Source organism: Terrapene carolina, unplaced genomic scaffold (genome assembly GCF_002925995.2).
Source record: "Terrapene carolina triunguis isolate 2854851 unplaced genomic scaffold, T_m_triunguis-2.0 Scaffold517, whole genome shotgun sequence".
NCBI lineage: Eukaryota > Metazoa > Chordata > Testudines > Emydidae > Terrapene > Terrapene triunguis.
The window spans coordinates 1,797,921-1,817,025 of record NW_020664868.1 but is presented as its reverse complement, the minus strand read 5'-3'; the positions used below and the strand labels follow the sequence as shown (position 1 = coordinate 1,817,025).

Sequence of the window (19,105 nt, the reverse complement as noted above, 5' to 3'; positions counted from 1 at the left end):
CCCCTGCAGCAGCTGGAGCGCCCGTAGGGTAGACAGGGCCCAAGTAGGCACAATGCTTCTTTACCGCTACCAGCGAAAGTCCTGGAGACAGATCGGGAGTCTCTCTTCTCCCAACACAAGAACAAAGGAAGCATTCGAGGAAACTGAAAAGGTGGCAAATTCAGAACTCCGGAGAGGGAAGCACACACTGCGTGGGGGGCAGGATGCGGGGCTAGATCAGGGAGGCAGCATGGCCTAGTGGGTAGAGCGCTGGCTGGCCCTCAGGAGTTCCAGGCCCAGCTCTGCCACTGGCCTGGTGCATGACCTTGGGCAAGACACTTCCCCTTTCTGTGCCTCAGTTTTCCTGTCTGTAAAATGGGGATAAAATGCCGCTTACCTCCTTTGTACAGCACTTTGAGCTCTACGGATGGGAAGTGCTATGCGAGAACCTGGTATTATTAGAGATGGACTATGGCTGTGATGCAGCGAGTCCAATCCTCTGTCCAAACGCCCTGCCCTCCACACAAACACCAGACACGCTGTATAGGTCAAGCAGTAGCTTTAATCTCATCCCCCATCACTGGTCAAGAACATACACGACACAGAGTGGGGAGAAAGAACACACAGACACAGAACCGTATAAAGTTAGACGACAGCTCATACAAAACTCACAACATAGCTTAAAACCCACACGCACTGGACGAGAGTTATGGGGTATCTGTGTCTCTAGCCACCGAGCCAGCTGGGGAAATGAACAGATAATGCTTACATAGAAAAAGCCATTTCCCTTCTGCTGGGAGAAGAATACAGCAGTTTCTTCAGCCAGCCTCTTCAGCACGGTGTTGGAGAACAATCAGCCAGGGACCAGGTTGCTTTTGGGAGTTAAACTGGGAGGAGCCTCAGGTCACTTGGGGGGGGGGGGGGGGGTACTGATAGCAAGACAGTACAACCGCTAGTGTGGACAGTTAGACTGGTCTAGAAGTGCCTTATATTGGTACAGCCCATTCCCCTTCCCAGTGTCAGTATAACTGCAGGCCCACAGATGGGATTGTACAACTTTAACTAGACAGACACAAAGAGGCAGTGTGGCCTAGTGCATAGAGCCCTGGACCAGGGACTTGCTGAACCTGGGTTCTACTCCCAGTTTGGCCACTGGCCTGCAGGGTGACCTTGGGCAGCTCATTGTGCCTCCATTTCCCCATCTGTAAAATGGGCCTGATCTGCTTTGTCATCTCCTGCTGCACAGAGCCAGGGGTTGTTGAAGGGCTACAACTGGTGTGTTAGACAAGCCCTTTAGTAATAAGTACAGAGGCCGAGAGGGCTCAATCCTGGTCCACTTGAGGGCTGGGAAAAGTATTATTGACTCTAACACAGTCAGGTCCCGCAGTCCTTCGCACTGGGGCAAGTGAACTAAAAATCCAACCCACTTCCCAGGAAGACTACTGATTCCGCCCCCCCCGACACATCCAGAACCTCATTGGCCAGCCCCCACCTCCTGGTACTGAGATCACATTGACGTCAGCTAAGGTGCTCGGCCCTTGAGAATTAACCCCTGTCCCCTAAAAAGCAGAGAGCCCCCATCTTCCCTTACGTTTTGGCCTGTGTTTTCGTTTACAAGAAGCGTGAGAATGTAAAGGAGGAAACGGCAGCCTCGTCAAACGAGGAGGATTTTGTGTAGAAGTCAATCTTTTCTCCCCACACCCTTCCAAAGCTCAAATGGAACGGGGGGGGGGGGGGGGGGGGGGGGGGGGGAGCGGGCGGAGGAGAGGGAGAGTAGTAGGTCTTCCTGAAAAGCCACCTGTAACTAATGCAGCCAGTTTCTAAATCAAGTCTCAGGTCTGCTTACGACAGTTCTTCCAAAATTCCCCCCCGGCAAATGGAAGCAATTTCAGACAGCACAGCATCCAGCGGTCCCGTCTCCATTGAGGGTCCACGGTGTGAGATGCAAAGATCAGAGCTAGTCGGGAATCTGACAAACCGTTCCCCCCGAGGGGAAAAAACCACGTCAATTTGTCAAAGCCAAGGCTACTTGTGAACAGGGCCGCTTTGGCTGACTTGCTCAGTTCAAAACACTGGGAGGGCGGTGGGGGTTTAAAACCGGTGAAACGTCCTGTTTTAACAAGGAAAGTTTCCAGTTTTGGAGTCAAAACAACTTTTGGTTTTGAAATGAATAAATTCAAACTTACAAAACGATCAAAATCGAACGCCTCAACTGAAATGATTTTCAGCCCTTCTGCTCGGGAAAGGCGGAGATGGGCGTTTTCAGCCCAATTTTGGGGCAGGCACATTTTTGGATCTCCAAAACCGTTATGGGATGGGAAATCCGCTTCCCGCGCAGCTCCAGAAGAGACCCCATTGACACCCAGCGTCAAGTATGGCACGAACGAGGCTTTACAGCCAGTCAACGGGCACAGAGGAAGAAAACCGACTCCTCGGGGAAAGGAATGAAGATGGTCCCACCTTGCAGTACTGGCGGAGGTGCTTAGAAGAAGCCAAGATTGGCCAGGAACCAGAGAGGCACGGTTCCTACAGACAAGGCACAGACGCAGTCCCTCCTTCTCCACGCCTGACCCAAATCAGACAGCTCCAAACCCACCTTGGCTCTTTCCAACCTCACGCCCCCACCTTTGAGATCTAAAAGGTCTCACTCTTTGGCCTCTCTTCCCTCCTCTTCCTCACTCTGCTCATAACAGACCTCACCAGCCTCATCTGCTCCTCCTGTGAATTTCTCCCCTGCCCTGCCTGTTTCAATCCTCCTACCCTGCGTCGGAGCTATTGCCCTGTCTGGCCGTTGGATCCTAAACGCTAGCAGAGGCCCAGATTTTCAAGAGCACTCACCCGCCCTCGTCCTTACAGCCAGGGGAGGAGACCAGGGCTGCATGGCGCTCGTGAAAATCCATCCGCCTCAGTTAGGAAGCAGCTAAAAAGAATCCGGCCCCAAGTACTAAATCCAACTGGAGTAAGGCGGTGCTCCCTGCTTCTCAAGATAAAAGCAAACAGGCCCAAGGTGTCTGAAAGGCAGCCAGGCACGCACCACGTTTTGTGCAGCTCCCCACTGACCCGAATTGCTTGGTTATGCGACCAGCATCCGTGGACTCCAGCAAGACCCCTTGCACGGGTAGGGATGACGCTCCCGCTTCAAAAGCAAACGGCCGGAGGCTCGACAGGGCAAAGGATACAGCCAGCAGAGAAATCCTGCCGACAATCCATCCCAGCTGCGACTGCAAAGAGCAGCAGGTGCTGAAATACCATTTTTTTAAATGTTAACGTAATCAAAATAACTGGATATAAACTGACTAATCTAAGAAACACAGAGGAAAACGAACAAGTGAGAGGGGAAATAAATGGATTAGATCAAAGCTCTGGTGAATTTTGGCGACTGGTTCCAAGTAGCAGCCAGAGACTGCAGCTTTTGGATCAATAGTTGGAACTAGCTGGGAACGGAGAGATTGCGCCACTGCCAAATTTATTCCCACAGCGGCAGGGCAGGACGCGAGTCTTTTATGGAGATGGGGAACGGCTCACGCGGCAGGCGATGCCGGCCCAGCCCCGTCAGTTCTTATAGTGTCCGCTGTTGATGACGATGTCGTCGTATTCCTCCTGAAAAACGGGAGAGCTTCGCTGATGACTTTAGCGGTATGGCGGGATCGAAGGGGGCGTGGGCGTGTTTAGAGACTGTTACGCAGCAGGTGGGCAGGGCCAGATTCAAACAACCACGCACACACAATCTGCTGTCGCTGCCAATGCCCCATGTTCAGCTTTCTTCCCTTCTTGTATTAGGCTCACAGATCCTGAGGCCAGAAGGGACGACTGATCGAGTCTGACTTCCTGTAAAACGCAGGCCTCGGAGCCGCCCCGAATTAATTGCTGTTTGAACTACAGCAGATTTTTTGGGGGGGACACCCACCAATTTTGATTTAAACATGGTCAGTGATGGAGAATCCATCACAGCTCTAGGACAATTAAGGACTAATTACTCTGTTAAAAATTTGCCCTTCTCTCCTGAATCTCGACAAGTCAATGCTTCAATTTCCAACTGGTAGGAGACTGAAGAGCCATCTACTGTCAAATTTCTCATACCCACGTAGCCGGGCTTGACTGGTGCTAGGGCCGAGTCCTGGCACCTTTAGGCTTGGCAATTCACAGCACTGGCATCTCGGGATTTGCCATGTCAGTCATGAATGTTAAAAAAAATTGCTCACGCCCCGGCACCTTTTACTACCAATGAAGCACTGCGAGGTAGGTACTTACCAACTGATCCCATCACCCCTTAATCTGGTCTGCGTTAATCCAAATAGACCAGAGACTCGAGGAACTCAATCCCTTTGAAAAGAGACTCCCTTGCTGGTGAAAGACCCCTTTGGTCTGCACTGCTGCCAATCGCAATGCCAGCTTCCCCACCCATTGTGTTTTAGAGGGACCCACTCTAAGGGGGGGTTCAGTCTCTGTGGGTCCTGTTTGATTTTCAGTGTCCACTAGGCTTACCCAGGAGGGGGCTAGTTAGTGGCAGAGCAGACTAGGAACCAGGCTGAGGGGTGCTACATAGCTAGAGAATGGGAATGGCTTTCCAGCACTGCTGTCTAGCCTCACTCCTAGAGGGGGAGGGGCTGCTCTAGGACAGAGCAAGGGGGGACGCTTGGTCTGGCTTCGCCCAGGTGCCAGCGGCGCTCCAGCCTCCTGCGGTGTTAATTCAGTACCCCCACCCCACTCACGTCGCTGCTGTCAGCCAGGCTCTCCTCCGAGTCCCAGTCGGGCTCCTCCGAGCCGAACTCCCGGAGCAGCTGCAAAATCTTTTGGCTGGGCCTGTGCACGGCGCTATAGATGGGGGTGTAACCGACGTACATCCGGGCCCTCGGGTCCGCACCGGCGCGCAGCAGGCACTCCACCACTTCCGGGCTCTGCGACTCCACTGCCAAGTGGAGGGGACTCCGCCCGCAGCTCAGCTCCTGCCAGCGGTGCACAGACAAGTCAGTGAGGCTGCCACGGAGTACTCTGGGAAGGGTAAATGCCTTCGATCTCTTCCCACCCCTCCCTGGACATGATCCACACCAGCCCCAATACTAACCGCCTTGTTGAGATCGGCTCCGGCACCCACAAGGAGCTTGACCACTTCGAGGTCCTTCCGCAGGACAGCCACGTGCAGCGGCGTGTAACCTGTGGAAACCAAGAGCAGACAATTTTGATCAAGTTGATTTCTGTCTCCCTCAGGCCACCTAGCAACCTATCGGTGGACCAGCTGGCTGCTGTCATGGCAACACGAGAGGATTGTTCGCCCTGGGGGGGGGGGGGGGGGGGCGGAAACAAGACTAGAGGGATCTTTTATGGAGGAGTCTCATTGATTTCTTCGCACCAGTCGTGTCCTGCAGCAGGGAGTTCCACAGGTTAACTTTGGGCTACACAGCAGACTATGTATCCACTCAGCATACTGCCTTTTGGTTTTTGTCACCCCCAAAGTGGCGGGCCTCACTCTCAGTTAAGCCACTTCTGCACTCGGGGCAAACGGGCATCGAAGCCACTTTGGTGGTGGCCAAATTCTGGTGTTCTCTGGCCCTTGGGTATGTTAGAGAAGCCTCTAACTCATGTTCGGCCCTCCACAAGCTTGGGGGAAGCAGAGAATAGCTGGAGCGCTGCATGCTCTGGCCATGGGAGCTGGGCTGGTGCCAGGCTGTGGTGCCAGCTCCTTATTGGCTGGGGAAGGGGAAGGGAAGGAGGGTGAGAATGCTCCGGACAAAGGTCCCACGTGTAACGGGCCCAGTGTATTTGCCAGGCGGGTGACGAGAGGCTCCATACCATCATAATTGGTACAGTCCAACTGAGCGCAGGCGTCAGTCCCCTCGCCGGGCCTGTGCCCGCTCAGCGCTGCCAGGAGCCACTGTGCGCAGTCCCGCCAGCCCTCCCGGCATGCCAGGTGCAGCGCTGTGTGGCCAGCTCTCTCCTGCACGCAGAGCCCCGCCCCGGCTGCCATCAGCTTGCGGACAAAGTTGGAGGCGCCGAGGATGACTGCAATATGCAGTGCCGTCTGGAGAAGGGCAACGAGAGAGAGGGGGGGGTGAGAAAGCTCAGGGTAGGTCTCCCCTAAAAGGGGCCTGGTCGATCCTCATCAACAGCACTAGACAGCACTTCTTTCAGTGGGTTTCACCCCAAATTCTCCCAAACAGCTTTGCACCCTATACCCCAGGAACAGTGCTGGGGTAGGAGGGCAGCACCCAATTGCACAAGAGGGTCAGGAAGTTTAGCCAAAGACGCCAGGGTAAATCCACTATTCTCACAAAAGCCGCCTGTAATACTCGGGCGTAGGGCGGACAAGGTCACATCCTCCCTGTGCACGAGGAGCTGCGTGGAAGTCAGTTTATCCGCCTGGGATGAGCGAAGACCCCAGGATGAGTGAAGATCAGCTTACGTCCTGAAACGAAGCCTTCCCTGATCCCGTCACTGCTGTCAAGCCCCCACGCTTGCTCCCCATCCCTCTGCCACAAAAGGGGCGGACGTGTTTTGATGCCCGCCCCGGTTCTTGATCACTTATTTTGCAGTAGCATCTCCATCTGGTTGGGACTCCATCGTGCCAGATGTGGTACAAACACAAAGCTAGGGACAGTCCCAGCCCCAAAGAGATAGTTGTGCTCTGTAACTCTCTTCCCTCCTCCCACAAGTCATTTATGATGCTGAGGGGCTTTTAACATGGGGTTGTGTTTCATTTTCCAATCAGCACCCCAAGCATTTCATAAAGGAGGTGGCATCATGTAGGGACCAGACTGGGAGCCAGTACTCCCGAGTTCTGCCCCCCGGCTTGCTGTGCGATCTTCAGGCAAGCCAATTTGCCCCCTCATGCCTCAGTTTCCCCACTGTAAAACAGAGGATGATACAGACAGAAATGCTCCAGTCTCGGCCCAACCTGGCCCAGGTCGTTCTGCAGATCCAAGTATTCCGTCCCAGCCGTGTACTGCAGGATAGAATCCAGAAAGGCCTCATGCTCATGAATCACAGCCAGGTGGAGGGCTCTGAGGAGAGAAAAACAGATACCAGTCCAAGCAAAATGAAAAAGCGGTACCGCGCAACTGGCTGAAAATACCGCCCCTGAAAGGGAAGTGATTAGCAAGCAGAAGACTCGATCGAGTCAGCAAAGAGCGCACAAGTACCAAGGAGCTGCGGAGGTAGCAGGGAAGCCATAGGGCAAATCTTGTATGTGTTTGGGCAACGGAAAAGGCTCCCAACGGTGACGGATTTGCAGACGATGCCTAAAGCGTCCCAGGACCGAGAGACCAGGGATTGAGGGCCAGTGTCAATGGAGACAGCACAGAACTAGCAGCAGGGGACCTGCAGTTTAGGGGTCTGTCTGCTGTGTGTCCGAAGTCCAAAACTAGAGCAGGGGGGTGGCTGTGGGTCAGGACTGAGGAGTACCCGGGGGAAAGCCCATGACTCAGCAGCCCCACCCCCCACTGCACTTTCTCGGCCAAAATGCTAGTTAAGATCCAAGGGCAGGGCTGCATCCCTGTCGTGCTGAGGTGCGTTGCTAAGAGCACAGAGCAGTGGGGCCCTGTCCCCGCGTTGGCTTCCACATAACTTAGCCCCCACGACTGGGACCCGAGGCAGGGTTTTGGAGACGGGGCTGGGGACAAAGAGACCCTAAGAAGGGACGTTACCAAGAGAAAAACGAGGCGCCCTCCTCGTTGTTTGTGCTGATACAGACTAACACGGCTGCCACTCCGAAACCGATCACCGAGAGCGGGTTCCCTCCATCCTATAAGGGAGCTGCACCGAGGGGGTGATACCCGGGCCAGCACCGGGGTGCCTGAACCCCCCTCTCCCAAGTCAGGGACGCGGCTGAACAAAGCAGGCGCCCGCATACTTACGTATCCCCGTCCTCGGTCACGAAGCCCAGGACGTGGTGCAGCCAGGCCTCGGGGGCCACCGCGGGCGTCTCCCCAGCCCGGGACGCGGGCTCCCCGAGCCGCACGGCCTCCACGCCCTGGGTGATGGCCCCCACCGCCTGCCCCACGGCCGCCCCCCAGCCGGCTTCGTCCTCGCCCAGGGCAGAGTCCAGGCGCTCGGAGTCGGGGGTCTTGGGGCCACTGGGGTCAGAGGTCACAGGGCGACCCCCGGGGCAGGGGTCAGAGGTCACGGGGACGGCAGCAGGGGGTTGCGGGGGCTTCTCCTGGGGGGCCCCCAGGCCATCCTGGATCTGGCTGAGCTGCCCCTCGCTCAGCGAGCCCAGGCCGCTGTCGCACCAGTCCTCGCCCGCCTCCGGCCGCTTGGCCTCCCCCGGCCCCGGCTCCGCCATTGCTGCGGGACCCGCCCTAACCCTGCGGCTCGCGGGGCGCCGCTGCCATGCCCGGGCCGGCGCCGCTGGCTCAGGCTGCGCCCAGGGAGCGGAGTTCGGGGCCCGGGGAATTCCCCAGCGCCCCAGCCAATCCGCGGCGGGCTCCTGGGGGCCGCGGGGCACGCCGGGAACGGGGGGCGGGGCCGGGCGCGGGGCAGGCTGGGAGTTGTGGTGCTGGGCGCGGGGCATGCTGGGAACTTCGGTCAGGGCCGGGCGCGGGGCACGCTGGGAGTTGTGGTGCTGGGCGCGGGGCACGCTGGGAATAGGGGCGGGGCGCGCGGCACGCTGGGAGTTGTGGTCCTGGGCGCGGGGCATGCTGGGAGTTGTGGAGCTGGGCGCGGGGCACGCTGGGAGTGGCGGTGCTGGGCGCGGGGCATGCTGGGAGTGGCGGTGCGGGGCGCGGGGCACGCTGGGAGTTGTGGAGCTGGGCGCGGGGCACGCTGGGAATAGGGGCGGGGCGCGCGGCATGCTGGGAATAGGGGCGGGGCGCGGGGCACGCTGGGAGTTGTAGTTCTGCCGCGGGGGGGCGGACCCGGTCCTGAGCCGCAGTCGGGCCTGGCGGAGCCGAGCGGGGCAGGCACCGGGGCAGCCCCGCGCCGGGATCTATGGCCGAGCGGGACGGTAGATAGCGGGGACCCCCCCCCAGCTATGGCGGCTCACCCTGCCCCGCCCCCCCGCGTCATCGGGGTCCCCCCTTCCCGGGGTTCCTCCCCCCGAGCCCCTCTCGAGTCATGGGCCTCCCCTGCGCCCCCCGGGGTCCCCCCTTCCGCCTGGGGCTCCTCCCCTTGTGCCCCGAGTCCCCACTGCCCCCCCTTCCCGGGACTCCTTCCTCCCGCCCCCCGGGTCACAGGCACCCCGCTTCCCCTCCTGCCCCCCGAGTCACTGGGGTCCCCCCTTTCCCTGGCGGGCGCCTGTTTCCCTGCACCCTGAATCACTGGGGACCTCCCTTTCCTGGGGGGCTCCTTCCCCCTGCCCCCCAAATCACTCGCGTCCCCCCACACCCCTGAGCCAGCGGGGTCCCCTTTCCTCCCAGGCCCTTTCTGATAGTAACTTGGATTTTTTTCCTTTCCGTGTCACAGCGGCGGGTGCCGGAGAAATTGAGGCAGAGAGGGGCTCAGACTCGCCTGTGAGTATTTGGGGGAGGGGTGTGGAAGAAGTCAGGGTTCCCTTTTGTGGTGAGGCCCAGTGAGCTTGGTGGGGAGGGTGCATGTACTTGGTCTGAGCTAACCCATTGCAACCAAGGGACAAGGGGAAACCCCATCCCGTCCTAGCTAACCCTGTCCCTCCTCGTCCCCTGCCGCCTGTCCCCAGGGCTCAGCCCCGTGTGGCTTTCAAATCCCACAGCAGTGACACTGGACTGCGGTGAGAGTCTGACCCAACAGTTGTGCAAATTGCCCCTTCTGTGTCTGGCGTGAAAATCCTTAGAGGGACGGAGTTTGGTCCTGATCTTCAAACCCTTCTCTGGTGATAAACCACCAAAGCACGCTCCCTCGTGGAGCCGGGAATAGAACCCAGGAGTCCTGCCCCCCCATCTCCCTGCTCTAAAACCGACTCGACCCCACTCCCCTTCCAGAGCTGGATAGAACCCAGGAGTCCTGATCCCCGCAAGCCCCCACTCCAGTCATTTAGACCCCACTTTCCTCCCGCAGCTGGGGCTAGAACCCAGGAGTCCTGACTCTCCTTGGTTCCAATTCCCCAGCCGATTCTACCCCAGGCTGAGATGCTTCTAACAGTAGCCACTAAACGTAGAAGACAGTTCTGTGTTCACGTTGCCTTACTTCACCGACTGATCTTTCTATATTTTGTTCTTCAGGACTCCGATTCTGACTCCGAAAACGGTGGCGCCTCTGGAGAGTCTGAAAGTAGGTGGCTTGTGCATTATTGTAGGGGCGGGATGGGGAGCGTGGGGAGGCCAAGCTGCGTGGGCTTCCTTTGTGATACAGAGGGGATGGACTGTGCATAGCCAGCTAGCGAGAGCCTGTGAGAGCCAGCTGGGTCTATTAATTTATGGCTATTCCTTCCTCTCGGGAGGCTCTAAAGCATCGGGTGAATCTGCAGTTAGACCAGTTTTTTCTGTCCGGGCTTCGAGGCAAAAACTGGTCTGTGGCCGGAATCGGGATTGAATAATCTTCGTTGATTGTGGTTGTCGGGCTCCTGAACGCCTCTTGGTTTCTAACATATTTGTCCTCATAACACCCTGGGAGGCAGGGCAGCACCATTATTCCCAGTGTACAGATGGGGAAACCGAGGCATGGAGCCTGCCAGTCCGGCGACACCACCTCCACAAAAGACGTTAACTGAACTGACAGGCGCGCTCTTCTGCTGGCTTCGCTGCGTCGCCACTGGGGGTTCTGCTGGCACAGCTGTGTCGCCTAGTGGGCGTGAACACTCCTAGCCCACAGAGCTGCCTGGGGAGAACTTTGCAGCGTACGCCAGGCCCGAGTGACTTGTCCACTGTCCCACAAGGAGTCAGTTGCAGAGCTGTGATTTGAACCCTAACCACTGGGCCCTCCTTCCCCTCTTATGTAGCATCTTCAGGGCACTTTCCAAACATTAAGTAATTTTCACAATCATCCCCCTCTTTGAGATTGGGAAATGGGAAGAAATGGGTTCCTGAGGGGGAAACTGAGGCATAGGGAGGGGCACTGCCTTGCCCAAGACTGCTCAGTAAGTCCGTGGAGGAGCTGGGATTAGAACCCAGGTATCCTGGCTCCCAGCCCCTCCTGCACTAACCACTACCTCCACTTCCTTCCTACAGCTGGGGATAGAACCCAGGAGTCCTGGCCCCCGGCTCCCCTGCTGTAACCACAAGCCCCCCACTCCCTTTCCAGAGCTGGGAACAGAATCCAGGAGTCCTGGCTCCTAGGGGACCCCAGCGGCTAACGTTGTTTGTTCTCTCCCTTTCAGTGGATTTCCTGCGACACCTCCTGTCCCGGACGCTGGGTCTGGGCAGCGAGAAGCCGGAGAAGGTGCTGGATGAGCTGACGTTGGACGGAGTGAGCCGCTTCATGCAGAGCGAGAAGTGTAAGCTGACTCTCCCTTCTTGGCCAGGGAGCCAACCCTCATTCTGATCCCCCAAACGGAAAGGGGAAGGTGCTGGGGGTAACCAATGCCTGGGAGAGACCGGGGGCCAGAGGGGCTGCCGAAAGGGAGGCATAGAGCCGACCGTGAATGTGGCAGGGACTCCATGCTGGTGTAATTTACAAGCCGGGGGACAAGTCTGACTTGCACAGTCATCCGTGCTTCGGTGCTCCTGTGCTGCTGGGAGAGATCCAGCCTCCGTGGGCCTGATTTGCAGTTACTCCTTCTCGGCACTTGGGACAGGGTTGGTGGAGGTGTCTTTAAACCTCCCTTGTGCCGCTCGTATTCTGGGCCTGGCATAACTTAGAGCTGCCTCAGGGCTGCTCTGCTGGGTCTCTGCTTCCCATGGCCCCTATGAAGCAGAGAATTGCCATACTGCAGTGAGCTCTGGTCCCCCATGCTGGAAGCGGGGGCCTTTATGCCAGCTGGGGAGGCCCCTAGGGATGCTCTTAGAGGGCTGTTCCTCCCCGGAGCGGCACAGAGGGGCCTGCGCGTAACTGCAGATCAGGACCTGGTCCAGCAGAGGTCAGGAGTGCAGTTTTGATCTAGATCTTAGACCTGAGAGTCTAGAGGTTTGCAAATTGGGCCAGGTGGCTGCTGTGAAGTCTACCAACGCCACCCGCCCTCCCCTGGAAGCACTGAGAGCTTGGCGCTGTTTCCCGAGTAGCTTTCCAGAGTCAGGTTTGACGCCTCCCTCTGTTACCTTGCAGGCAGGAACGTCGTCTGCATAGTGGGCGCTGGGATCTCGACCTGTGAGTACAGCAGCGGGCGCGGCGGTTAGATCGTTCACTTTGAAAAGAAACCAGCGCGTAGCAATAAACCGAGGGGGTTCTGATACGGCTCAGTTTCCCCTAGTGTTTCTATAGCACTTTCCATCCCAAAGCTGTCTACAAGCCACTGCTGAAATGCAGCCACCTCTGGGGTGGAACGCGGCAGCTGTTTGTACAGGGATCGCTCACCCCTCCACAGAAATGCAGACGACTCTTGAGGTTGGCAGCTGTTTGTACTGGTCCCTCCTCCAGTGCCGAGACGCAGCCAGTTCTGGGGTTGGGGCACAGCAGCTGTTTATGCAGGGATCACGCATCTGCCTCTGGTGTGGAGCGTGACAGTTGCACAGCCGTTTAGGAGAGGAAGTGAAGATGAATCCTGGATCTGATTGAAACTGCAGGAGGATGGTAGGGAGGCAGGATGGAATAGCGCTGGCTGGAATTTGACCAGAACGCTGTCTCTAATGCCAGGGTGTTATTGGGCAGAAGGGAGGGGGAAGGTGCTATGGGACCTTGAGCGACCAGGAACGTTCAGGACTTTAAGTCTTGTTTGAAAGACAGCACCTCTGGCAGCACAGCGCCCCCTGTTGGGCAGTGGCGGAGCAGTTCTTGGGGTTATATCGCACATCCAGACTTGCACAGCGGCCGAGTTTCCTAGCCAAAGCACCTGGCTCCAGCACTGAGGTATGTGGCCAGGAGCTTTATGACCTAGCACTGGTCAGACTCGCAGAAGACCTGTCCTCACCTGGAGTGGGCTCCCTGAAAAACCTGGGATGGATTCTGTGGGGAGTTGGGGGACTTTCGCTGTTCCCAAGTCCCGGTTAAGAATCCGGAATCCCTAGAACCTGATAACTCTGCCCACGGCTGATCTAAAATGTGCGGGTGGCACCCCAGAAAATGAGTGTTAGGAGAAAACTGCTCCCCTGCTAGGCTGAGGGACAAGGAGGCGACCAGCCCCTTGCTAGAGGGCTCCCCGGGCATTGAGGCATCCGTTCTCCATCTCATCCCATTGACCAACACCGCTCGGCATTTGGGTGGGTTTTCCAAGAGGCTCCCCTTGTGTCCCTTCAGCTGCGGGGATCCCGGACTTCCGGTCGCCCGGCACGGGGCTCTACGCCAATCTGCAGAGCTACAACCTGCCGTACCCTGAAGCCATCTTCGAAATCAACTACTTCAAGGTAGCACCCTGGGTTCCTCCTGCCTCGGAGATCTCCTTCCATAGCGATCGAGCGTTGCCCGGTGGGCCACCTAAACGGTCCCTTTAATCAGTTTCACCCTCCCACATCCTAAAGAATTCCCCTCCATCGTCAGCACTTGCAGACACGTCGTATTCTTGTCCAGCCCTGGTACCTGAGGCAGCCAGAGTCTGGTCCCCGACCGAGGATGGATTGAGGTTAAAAACACGACTGGGACTCGCAAAACTGCTCGTGTTTCTAGTCTCATTAGGGGAAACTGTCCCAGTTTAACCTCCTGAAGATCTCGGGGATAAACACTGGCACCTCCGATTTCTAGCCGACCGGCCAAACTAAACCCCTGTCTCTCTGAGACACAGGCAGCCTGGCACGAGGGAGGGCCGAGCATTGGTAGCACCCCGCTATAGCCCATGGGAGATCGGCACCGGGCTGTAACGCAGGGATGGGGGAGTCCGGAGCGCCAGCGATCGGGAGCCGTGCTTGTTTTGCACAGAGGTGGGCGTGGAGTTCAAATCCCGGGGCACAGGGAGAATTGGGGGTGGCCAAAGAACTCCCCCACCCCTGCTTGAAGGCCTGATCCTGAGAAGTGTTTGCCAAACCCCAGTACTGCGGGGGCTGCTCAGTGAGGAATCATGTTGGGGGACACGGGATTTGTTCTGAATCTGTCAACCAAACTTAGCCCCACCCACCCAAAACGTTTGTCTATTTCCCTCCACACAGCAACACCCGGAGCCGTTCTTTGCCCTTGCCAGGGAGCTGTATCCAGGACAGTTTAAGGTAAATCCAGCCAGAGCTATCGGACGCTCTTCGCTTTCTCTAGCATCTTAATACAGAGGCATTGTGTAGCGCTGTGACCCAGAGACTGAGCGCTAGAGCTCCCGGGTTTTTCCTTATTCCAGGGAAGGGAAGGGGGTCTGGTGGCTAGAGCAGGGGTCTGGGAGCCGGGACTCCTGGGCTCTCGGATCCTGGCAGTGGGATGGCATGGTATTTGGGAATAGATCGCGGATCAGACGAAAAGGCCCAGCCAGACACACCCCTCGCTCCAGATCACAGCGCTAGCCCCTCCGGGCTGTGTTGGACCAGATCCATGGATCCTAGCCTGGCATAGCCTTGCCGTGGTAGATCAGACAGATGGGCCCAGCTGGTCTGGTATCCCCTCCCTCTTTCCCCATTGGGTCACACCAACCGGCCAATCTGAGGCTGTCCGGCCTCCAGCCGCTGCCCCGCTGGAAGGTGTAGAACCCCCCTTGTTGGCAGTCTAAAGCCAGGGGGTGAGATTTCCTCCTCCCCCCCGCGAGCTGGGAATCAGCTGGTGTAAATAAAAGGCAGGGACAGCTGCTGTTGACCTACAAGGGAATCCTCAACACCGTCCCCCTGCTCCGTTCCAGCCCACCGTGTGCCACTACTTCATCCGGCTGCTGAAGGAGAAGGGTTTGCTGCTGCGCTGTTACACGCAGGTGGGTGACCCCTGGAAGGCCCAGCGAGGTCGTGGGGGGCACGGGGGTGGGCTTAATACACTTAACAAGCTGGGACTCCCATGGGAGGGGGCACCGCCCTTCTTCATTCCAGCAACGCCCCCCCAAGCTACTGAGGGACACCCCTCTCCATGCTCCAGGAGCCTTCCTGCTGCTCTCCAGCCCAGCTGAGCTACTCCCTGACTTCCTGCTCTCCAACTGATCAGTCCCCCCGTGAGGTTGGGCCCCGCCCCCTTTAAAGGGCCAGCCACACTGATTTGGGGCGAAGGGGGATCTAAGTGGGGCATTCAGGGGCGTCAGCTCAGCCTGGGGGCAGTGAAACTAGGCCTGGTCAGTTTCACTCCCTGGGTCTCGGTCCCTGCCCAGTCCCGCAGCGTTACAAGGGGCAGGTGGGCGTGTCTGTCCCTTGCAGAATATTGACACGTTGGAGCGGGTGGCCGGACTGGACCAGGAAGATCTGGTGGAAGCCCACGGCACCTTCTTCACCTCTCACTGTCTCGGCTCCTCCTGCAAGAAGCAGTACACCCTGGACTGGATGAAAGGTACCTCTGCCCCCAGCAATCCTTAGCAACCTCCATCAATGGCCACGCCGTTCAGAGTCCCCATGGGGCCCCAGTCCGTCGCCGATCGAGATGGGCGTGTAATCCACGAGGCCCTGTTAATCCCCGTCCGTTCCCAGGAGCTCCCACCCTGCCAGTAAGAGAAGGGGCCTGGGGAGACCAATCAGCCTGAGGACGTGACAGGAGTGAAGCAAAGATTCCTGCCAGGTTCTCCCCCAGCGAATGGACGGCCTGCGGGGGGCGTGAGAGGCTGGGGGAGAGTCTGTCACGCGCAGGCTTGTCCTGAGCCAGGAGCTCTGGTTAATGGTGGGGAGCAAAAACCATGGGCCTCGCCAGGGTGGTAGCCAATCTCTCTGCCAGACGCCTGCAGGCTCGAAAGCGAGGCGGAGCTTGGGCGTTTGAGGTTAGCGGTCTCTAGGTCTGCACAGCGCTCAAGAGGACGAGGCTGTCATTCATGTTCCCTTGGGTTTCTGCACGAAGTCGAGACCTCAGGAATTGCCCGCCTGGATCAGACCAGAGGCCTGTCTAGCTGGGTATCCCGTCTCTGACGGTGGCCCAAAGCTGCAGAGGAAGGTGCCGGATGTGGCGTGATCTGCCGTCACGTTTGCTAGTTTCCTGATCTCTTGAGTGTTAGGAAGCTGCTCGAAGCTTTCAGGTCTCTTCCAAAACCCGTTAGAATCGCTAATGTTCATAACTTGCCATTGGTTCCCGTCAGAGCCGTCTGTTCCCGCCTCCTCCAAAGCTGAGCGGAGAATCCGGCCGCTGACTTTCATTCCTTTTCCCTCTTTCAGAAAAGATTTTCTCGACTGTCACCCCCAAGTGCGACAAATGTCAGAGTCTGGTGAAGCCGGGTGAGTGTCTAGTTCTCGCCCACTGGTGATTCGTTCGGGGGGGATGAGGCTAACCTGGTCTACACTAGGAACGTACATCGGTCTCCCTTCGTGTCTCAGGGTGTGAAAAATCCACCCCCCGCGCCCCCGAGGGACACAGTTATACCGACCTAACCCCCGGTGTAGACAGCGCTGGGATGACAGAAGAATTCTTCCGTCGATTTAGCCATCATCTCTCAGGGAGGTGGTTTCCCTGTGCCGATGGGAGAACCCCTCCCATCGGCGTAGGTCGTGTCTACACTGAAATGGTGTCGCTGCGCCACTGTAACGCTTTGAGCGTAGACGTACCCTAAGAATTGGAGCACGGATCTCTCTTCATGTCTGTCTCTGTGTATGTCTCTGCTTCTGCGCTGTAGTCTGGAAGCGCAGCTTAGCAGATACTGGTAATAACAACGCTCTTCTCTTCTGATCTTCCTTCGGCTCCAGAGAGCTCAAAGGGTTTAGCAAATCTGAATTTGCGGCTCCCCTGAAAAGCAGTGAGGAGAATTCTGTCTCCACCTCTGAAAATGCAGCCATCTCTAGGGCAGAGCGCAACAACGGTTTAACAGCGGGCAGCAATGGTTGAGGACAGGAAGTGAAGAATCCCGTATCCAATTGAAATGGCAGAGGTGGGAGGGCAGGGAGAGGAAGGTGATTTCTAGGGAGGTGGAATGAAATTCTCCCGAGACTTGTATGTTTCCGGGGCTTTTTGTTCCAAAAGTGATTTACAAACATAGGCGCAGAGCATGGTTGAAATGCAGCCACCTCTGGAATGGAGGGCAGCAGCTGTTGAAAACGGCCCGCAGCACGGTGGCCGGAAAGCCACTTTTGGCTACGGTCGCTAGAGCAATTGCGTGCTCCTGGGATAAATTCCCCACGGACGGTATTTTTATTATTTGTGTAGGGGTCGCACCTGGGGTCCTCGTTCGTGCCTTTGTGCTAGGCGCTGTACATGTTTGTTGCTATTAGATGTATTATGGTAGCGCCTTAGGGTCCTAGGCCGTGGACTTGTCAGGGACCAAGCCTCTATTGTGTCAGGGGCTGTACAAGCACAGAGCAAACACATGGTCCTTGCCCCAAAGAGCTATATTCACATACAGCAGACAGGAGCTGGGGGCTTCTAAGGGGTGTCTGAAGTCTATGGGGCCAGATCCCCAGCTGGTGTGAGTTGATGTCGCTCCATGGGAGTCAGTGGGGCCAAATCCCCGACTGGTATAAATCAGCCAGAGCGCCACTGACTTCATGGAGCATTGCTGACCTATCCTAGCTGAGGATCCGGCCCCGGGAGGCTGCCGACCTGCCGTTGCTCCTACCCGACGCCTTGGCTTCTCCTCGGCCCTCGTGCATTGAGTGTGATGGCTTCTCTTCTCCCTAGATATCGTGTTCTTTGGGGAGAGCCTGCCCCCCCGCTTCTTCACACTCATGCAGTCGGTAAGTGCCCCGGCCGGCCGTGCGCCCAGCGTCGGCTCCCCAATAAACACCTGCCCACCCCCAAGTCCTGAAGCAGCGGGAATCTGTCTTTGATGCAGGCAGGATACCAGGGTAGATGGGCCGGTTGCTCTGAGCTGGGACAGCGGCAGGGAGTGTGGGGAGGGATCCTCGGTTGGTCTGATTGGGGGCGGGAGGGGGGCAGTCTGATTGGGGACCAGGGAGGATATACAGGGCTGGGTTGGCCCATTGGTCTGACCTGGAGGGGAATACAGGGCTGGGTAGGAATATGGGACTGGATTGACCCATTGGTCTGACGCGAGGGGGAACACAGGGCTGGGGGGGTCCATTGATCTAACGTGGGGGGGAACACAGGGCCGGGGGGGTCCATTGATCTGACGTGGGGGGAATACAGGGCCGGGGGGGTCCATAGGGCTGATCGTCGGGGCAGTAGTGGGGGGGGAAGAGGGGGAATTACCAGCCCCATGGTGGCGGCTGGCAGCACGGCGCTAACCCTCTGCCCCGCACTCCCTGCAGGATTTCCAGAAGGTGGATCTGCTCATCATCATGGGCACGTCGCTGCAGGTGCAGCCCTTCGCCTCCCTCGTCAGCAGGTGGGTGGTGCTCCGGGACCGCCTGCCAGGCCCCCGGCTGTGGGTTGCCCCCTCCTGACCTCCCCTCTCCTTGTCTGACGCAGGGTGCCCACAAACACCCCGAGGCTGCTGATTAACAAGGAGAAGACGGGGCAGGTGAGGCCTTTCTCAGTGCCCGGGAGCTGCGGGGAACGAGTGCTCGAGCGGGTACCGTCTGGCAGGGACGACGCCACCCTGCCGGCCTGACGTGCTTGGCTGCATCCTGCCGGGGGAAGGGGGTGGAATTAGCGCTGTTGGGGGTGGGAGGGAGGCAGTTGTGATGCCCTGCCCCTCCCCCCCCAGTTTTTTTCCCCCACCCGCACCCCAAAATCTTGGGCGTCCACCTAGAAAGCCCCAGGAGAGGAGTGGGGGGGGGCGGGCATGATTCAGGGTTTCTCCAGGGGGCTCGTATAATCTCCCGGTGGCCCCCAGGAGCCCCCACCCCCCCTGCAGCCACCTGGGAGCCTGTCTGTCCTCACCGGTGGTCTGTCTTGTCTGCAGAGTGATCCCTTCATGTCCCTGATGGGCCTCGGCACCGGCATGGACTTCGACTCGGAAAAGGCCTACAGGCAAGTTCCCTGGGGACAAGGGGCCAGGGCGGGTCGCACAGCCCACCCTGAGAGAGGGGTGATGGCCCATTGCGTTGCTGGGGGGCAGGCTGGGTGCGCCTGGCTCCTGGGGTGGAGGGACAAGAAACGGGCTAATGTTTAGGGCAGGGGATGGGGGGCCAGGACGCCTGGGTTTTCTTCCCAGCTCCGGGAGGGGAGTGGGGTCTAGTGGTTAGAGCAGGAGGGCTGGGAGCCA

General features: G+C 58.0%; 2 protein-coding genes across 4 annotated transcripts in view; one reads left to right on the top strand and one right to left on the bottom strand.

Moving 5' to 3' along the window:
• Positions 1–1,718: 1,718 nt before the first annotated feature.
• NFKBIB (NFKB inhibitor beta) lies at positions 1,719–8,438 on the bottom strand. 2 transcript variants are annotated; one of them, XM_026658843.2, is made up of 6 exons: positions 7,830–8,438; positions 6,872–6,977; positions 5,770–5,998; positions 5,045–5,133; positions 4,683–4,925; positions 1,719–3,579 (listed from the first exon to the last, which is right to left on the bottom strand). In XM_026658843.2, exons 1-6 carry the CDS (start codon positions 8,255–8,257, stop codon positions 3,532–3,534), a joined length of 1,143 nt encoding a protein of 380 aa, XP_026514628.2. In that variant the 5' UTR covers positions 8,258–8,438; the 3' UTR covers positions 1,719–3,531. The 2 variants fall into 2 exon arrangements, with proteins under 2 accessions (XP_026514628.2, XP_026514629.2); XM_026658844.2 differs by having other exon boundaries at positions 4,692–4,925.
• A 369-nt stretch (positions 8,439–8,807) lies between these two features.
• SIRT2 (sirtuin 2) overlaps positions 8,808–19,105 on the top strand; it is a 12,214-nt gene continuing 1,916 nt past the window's right edge. Inside the window, exons 1-14 of one of the 2 annotated variants that reach the window (XM_026658828.2) lie at positions 8,808–8,917; positions 9,376–9,422; positions 10,110–10,158; positions 11,204–11,320; positions 12,088–12,129; positions 13,216–13,322; positions 14,058–14,114; positions 14,726–14,794; positions 15,225–15,354; positions 16,164–16,223; positions 17,617–17,672; positions 18,207–18,283; positions 18,367–18,418; positions 18,803–18,870. In XM_026658828.2, the coding sequence (XP_026514613.1) occupies positions 8,902–8,917; positions 9,376–9,422; positions 10,110–10,158; positions 11,204–11,320; positions 12,088–12,129; positions 13,216–13,322; positions 14,058–14,114; positions 14,726–14,794; positions 15,225–15,354; positions 16,164–16,223; positions 17,617–17,672; positions 18,207–18,283; positions 18,367–18,418; positions 18,803–18,870 (947 nt within the window). In that variant the 5' untranslated portion in view covers positions 8,808–8,901. Of the gene's footprint in view, positions 8,918–9,375; positions 9,423–9,639; positions 9,659–10,109; positions 10,159–11,203; positions 11,321–12,087; positions 12,130–13,215; positions 13,323–14,057; positions 14,115–14,725; positions 14,795–15,224; positions 15,355–16,163; positions 16,224–17,616; positions 17,673–18,206; positions 18,284–18,366; positions 18,419–18,802; positions 18,871–19,105 lie in introns of those variants that run through there. The other variant, XM_024212340.1, reaches the window with a different exon arrangement.

Coding starts and splice junctions, on each gene's coding strand:
- NFKBIB (XM_026658843.2), bottom strand. CDS start 8,257: ATGGCGGAGCCGGGGCCGGGGGAGGCCAAGCGGCCGGAGGCGGGCGAG. Junction 5,134..5,769: donor GGACTGTACCAATTATGATG/GTATGGAGCCTC, acceptor TGGTTTCCACAG/GTTACACGCCGCTGCACGTG. Junction 4,926..5,044: donor GAGCCGATCTCAACAAGGCG/GTTAGTATTGGG, acceptor CACCGCTGGCAG/GAGCTGAGCTGCGGGCGGAG.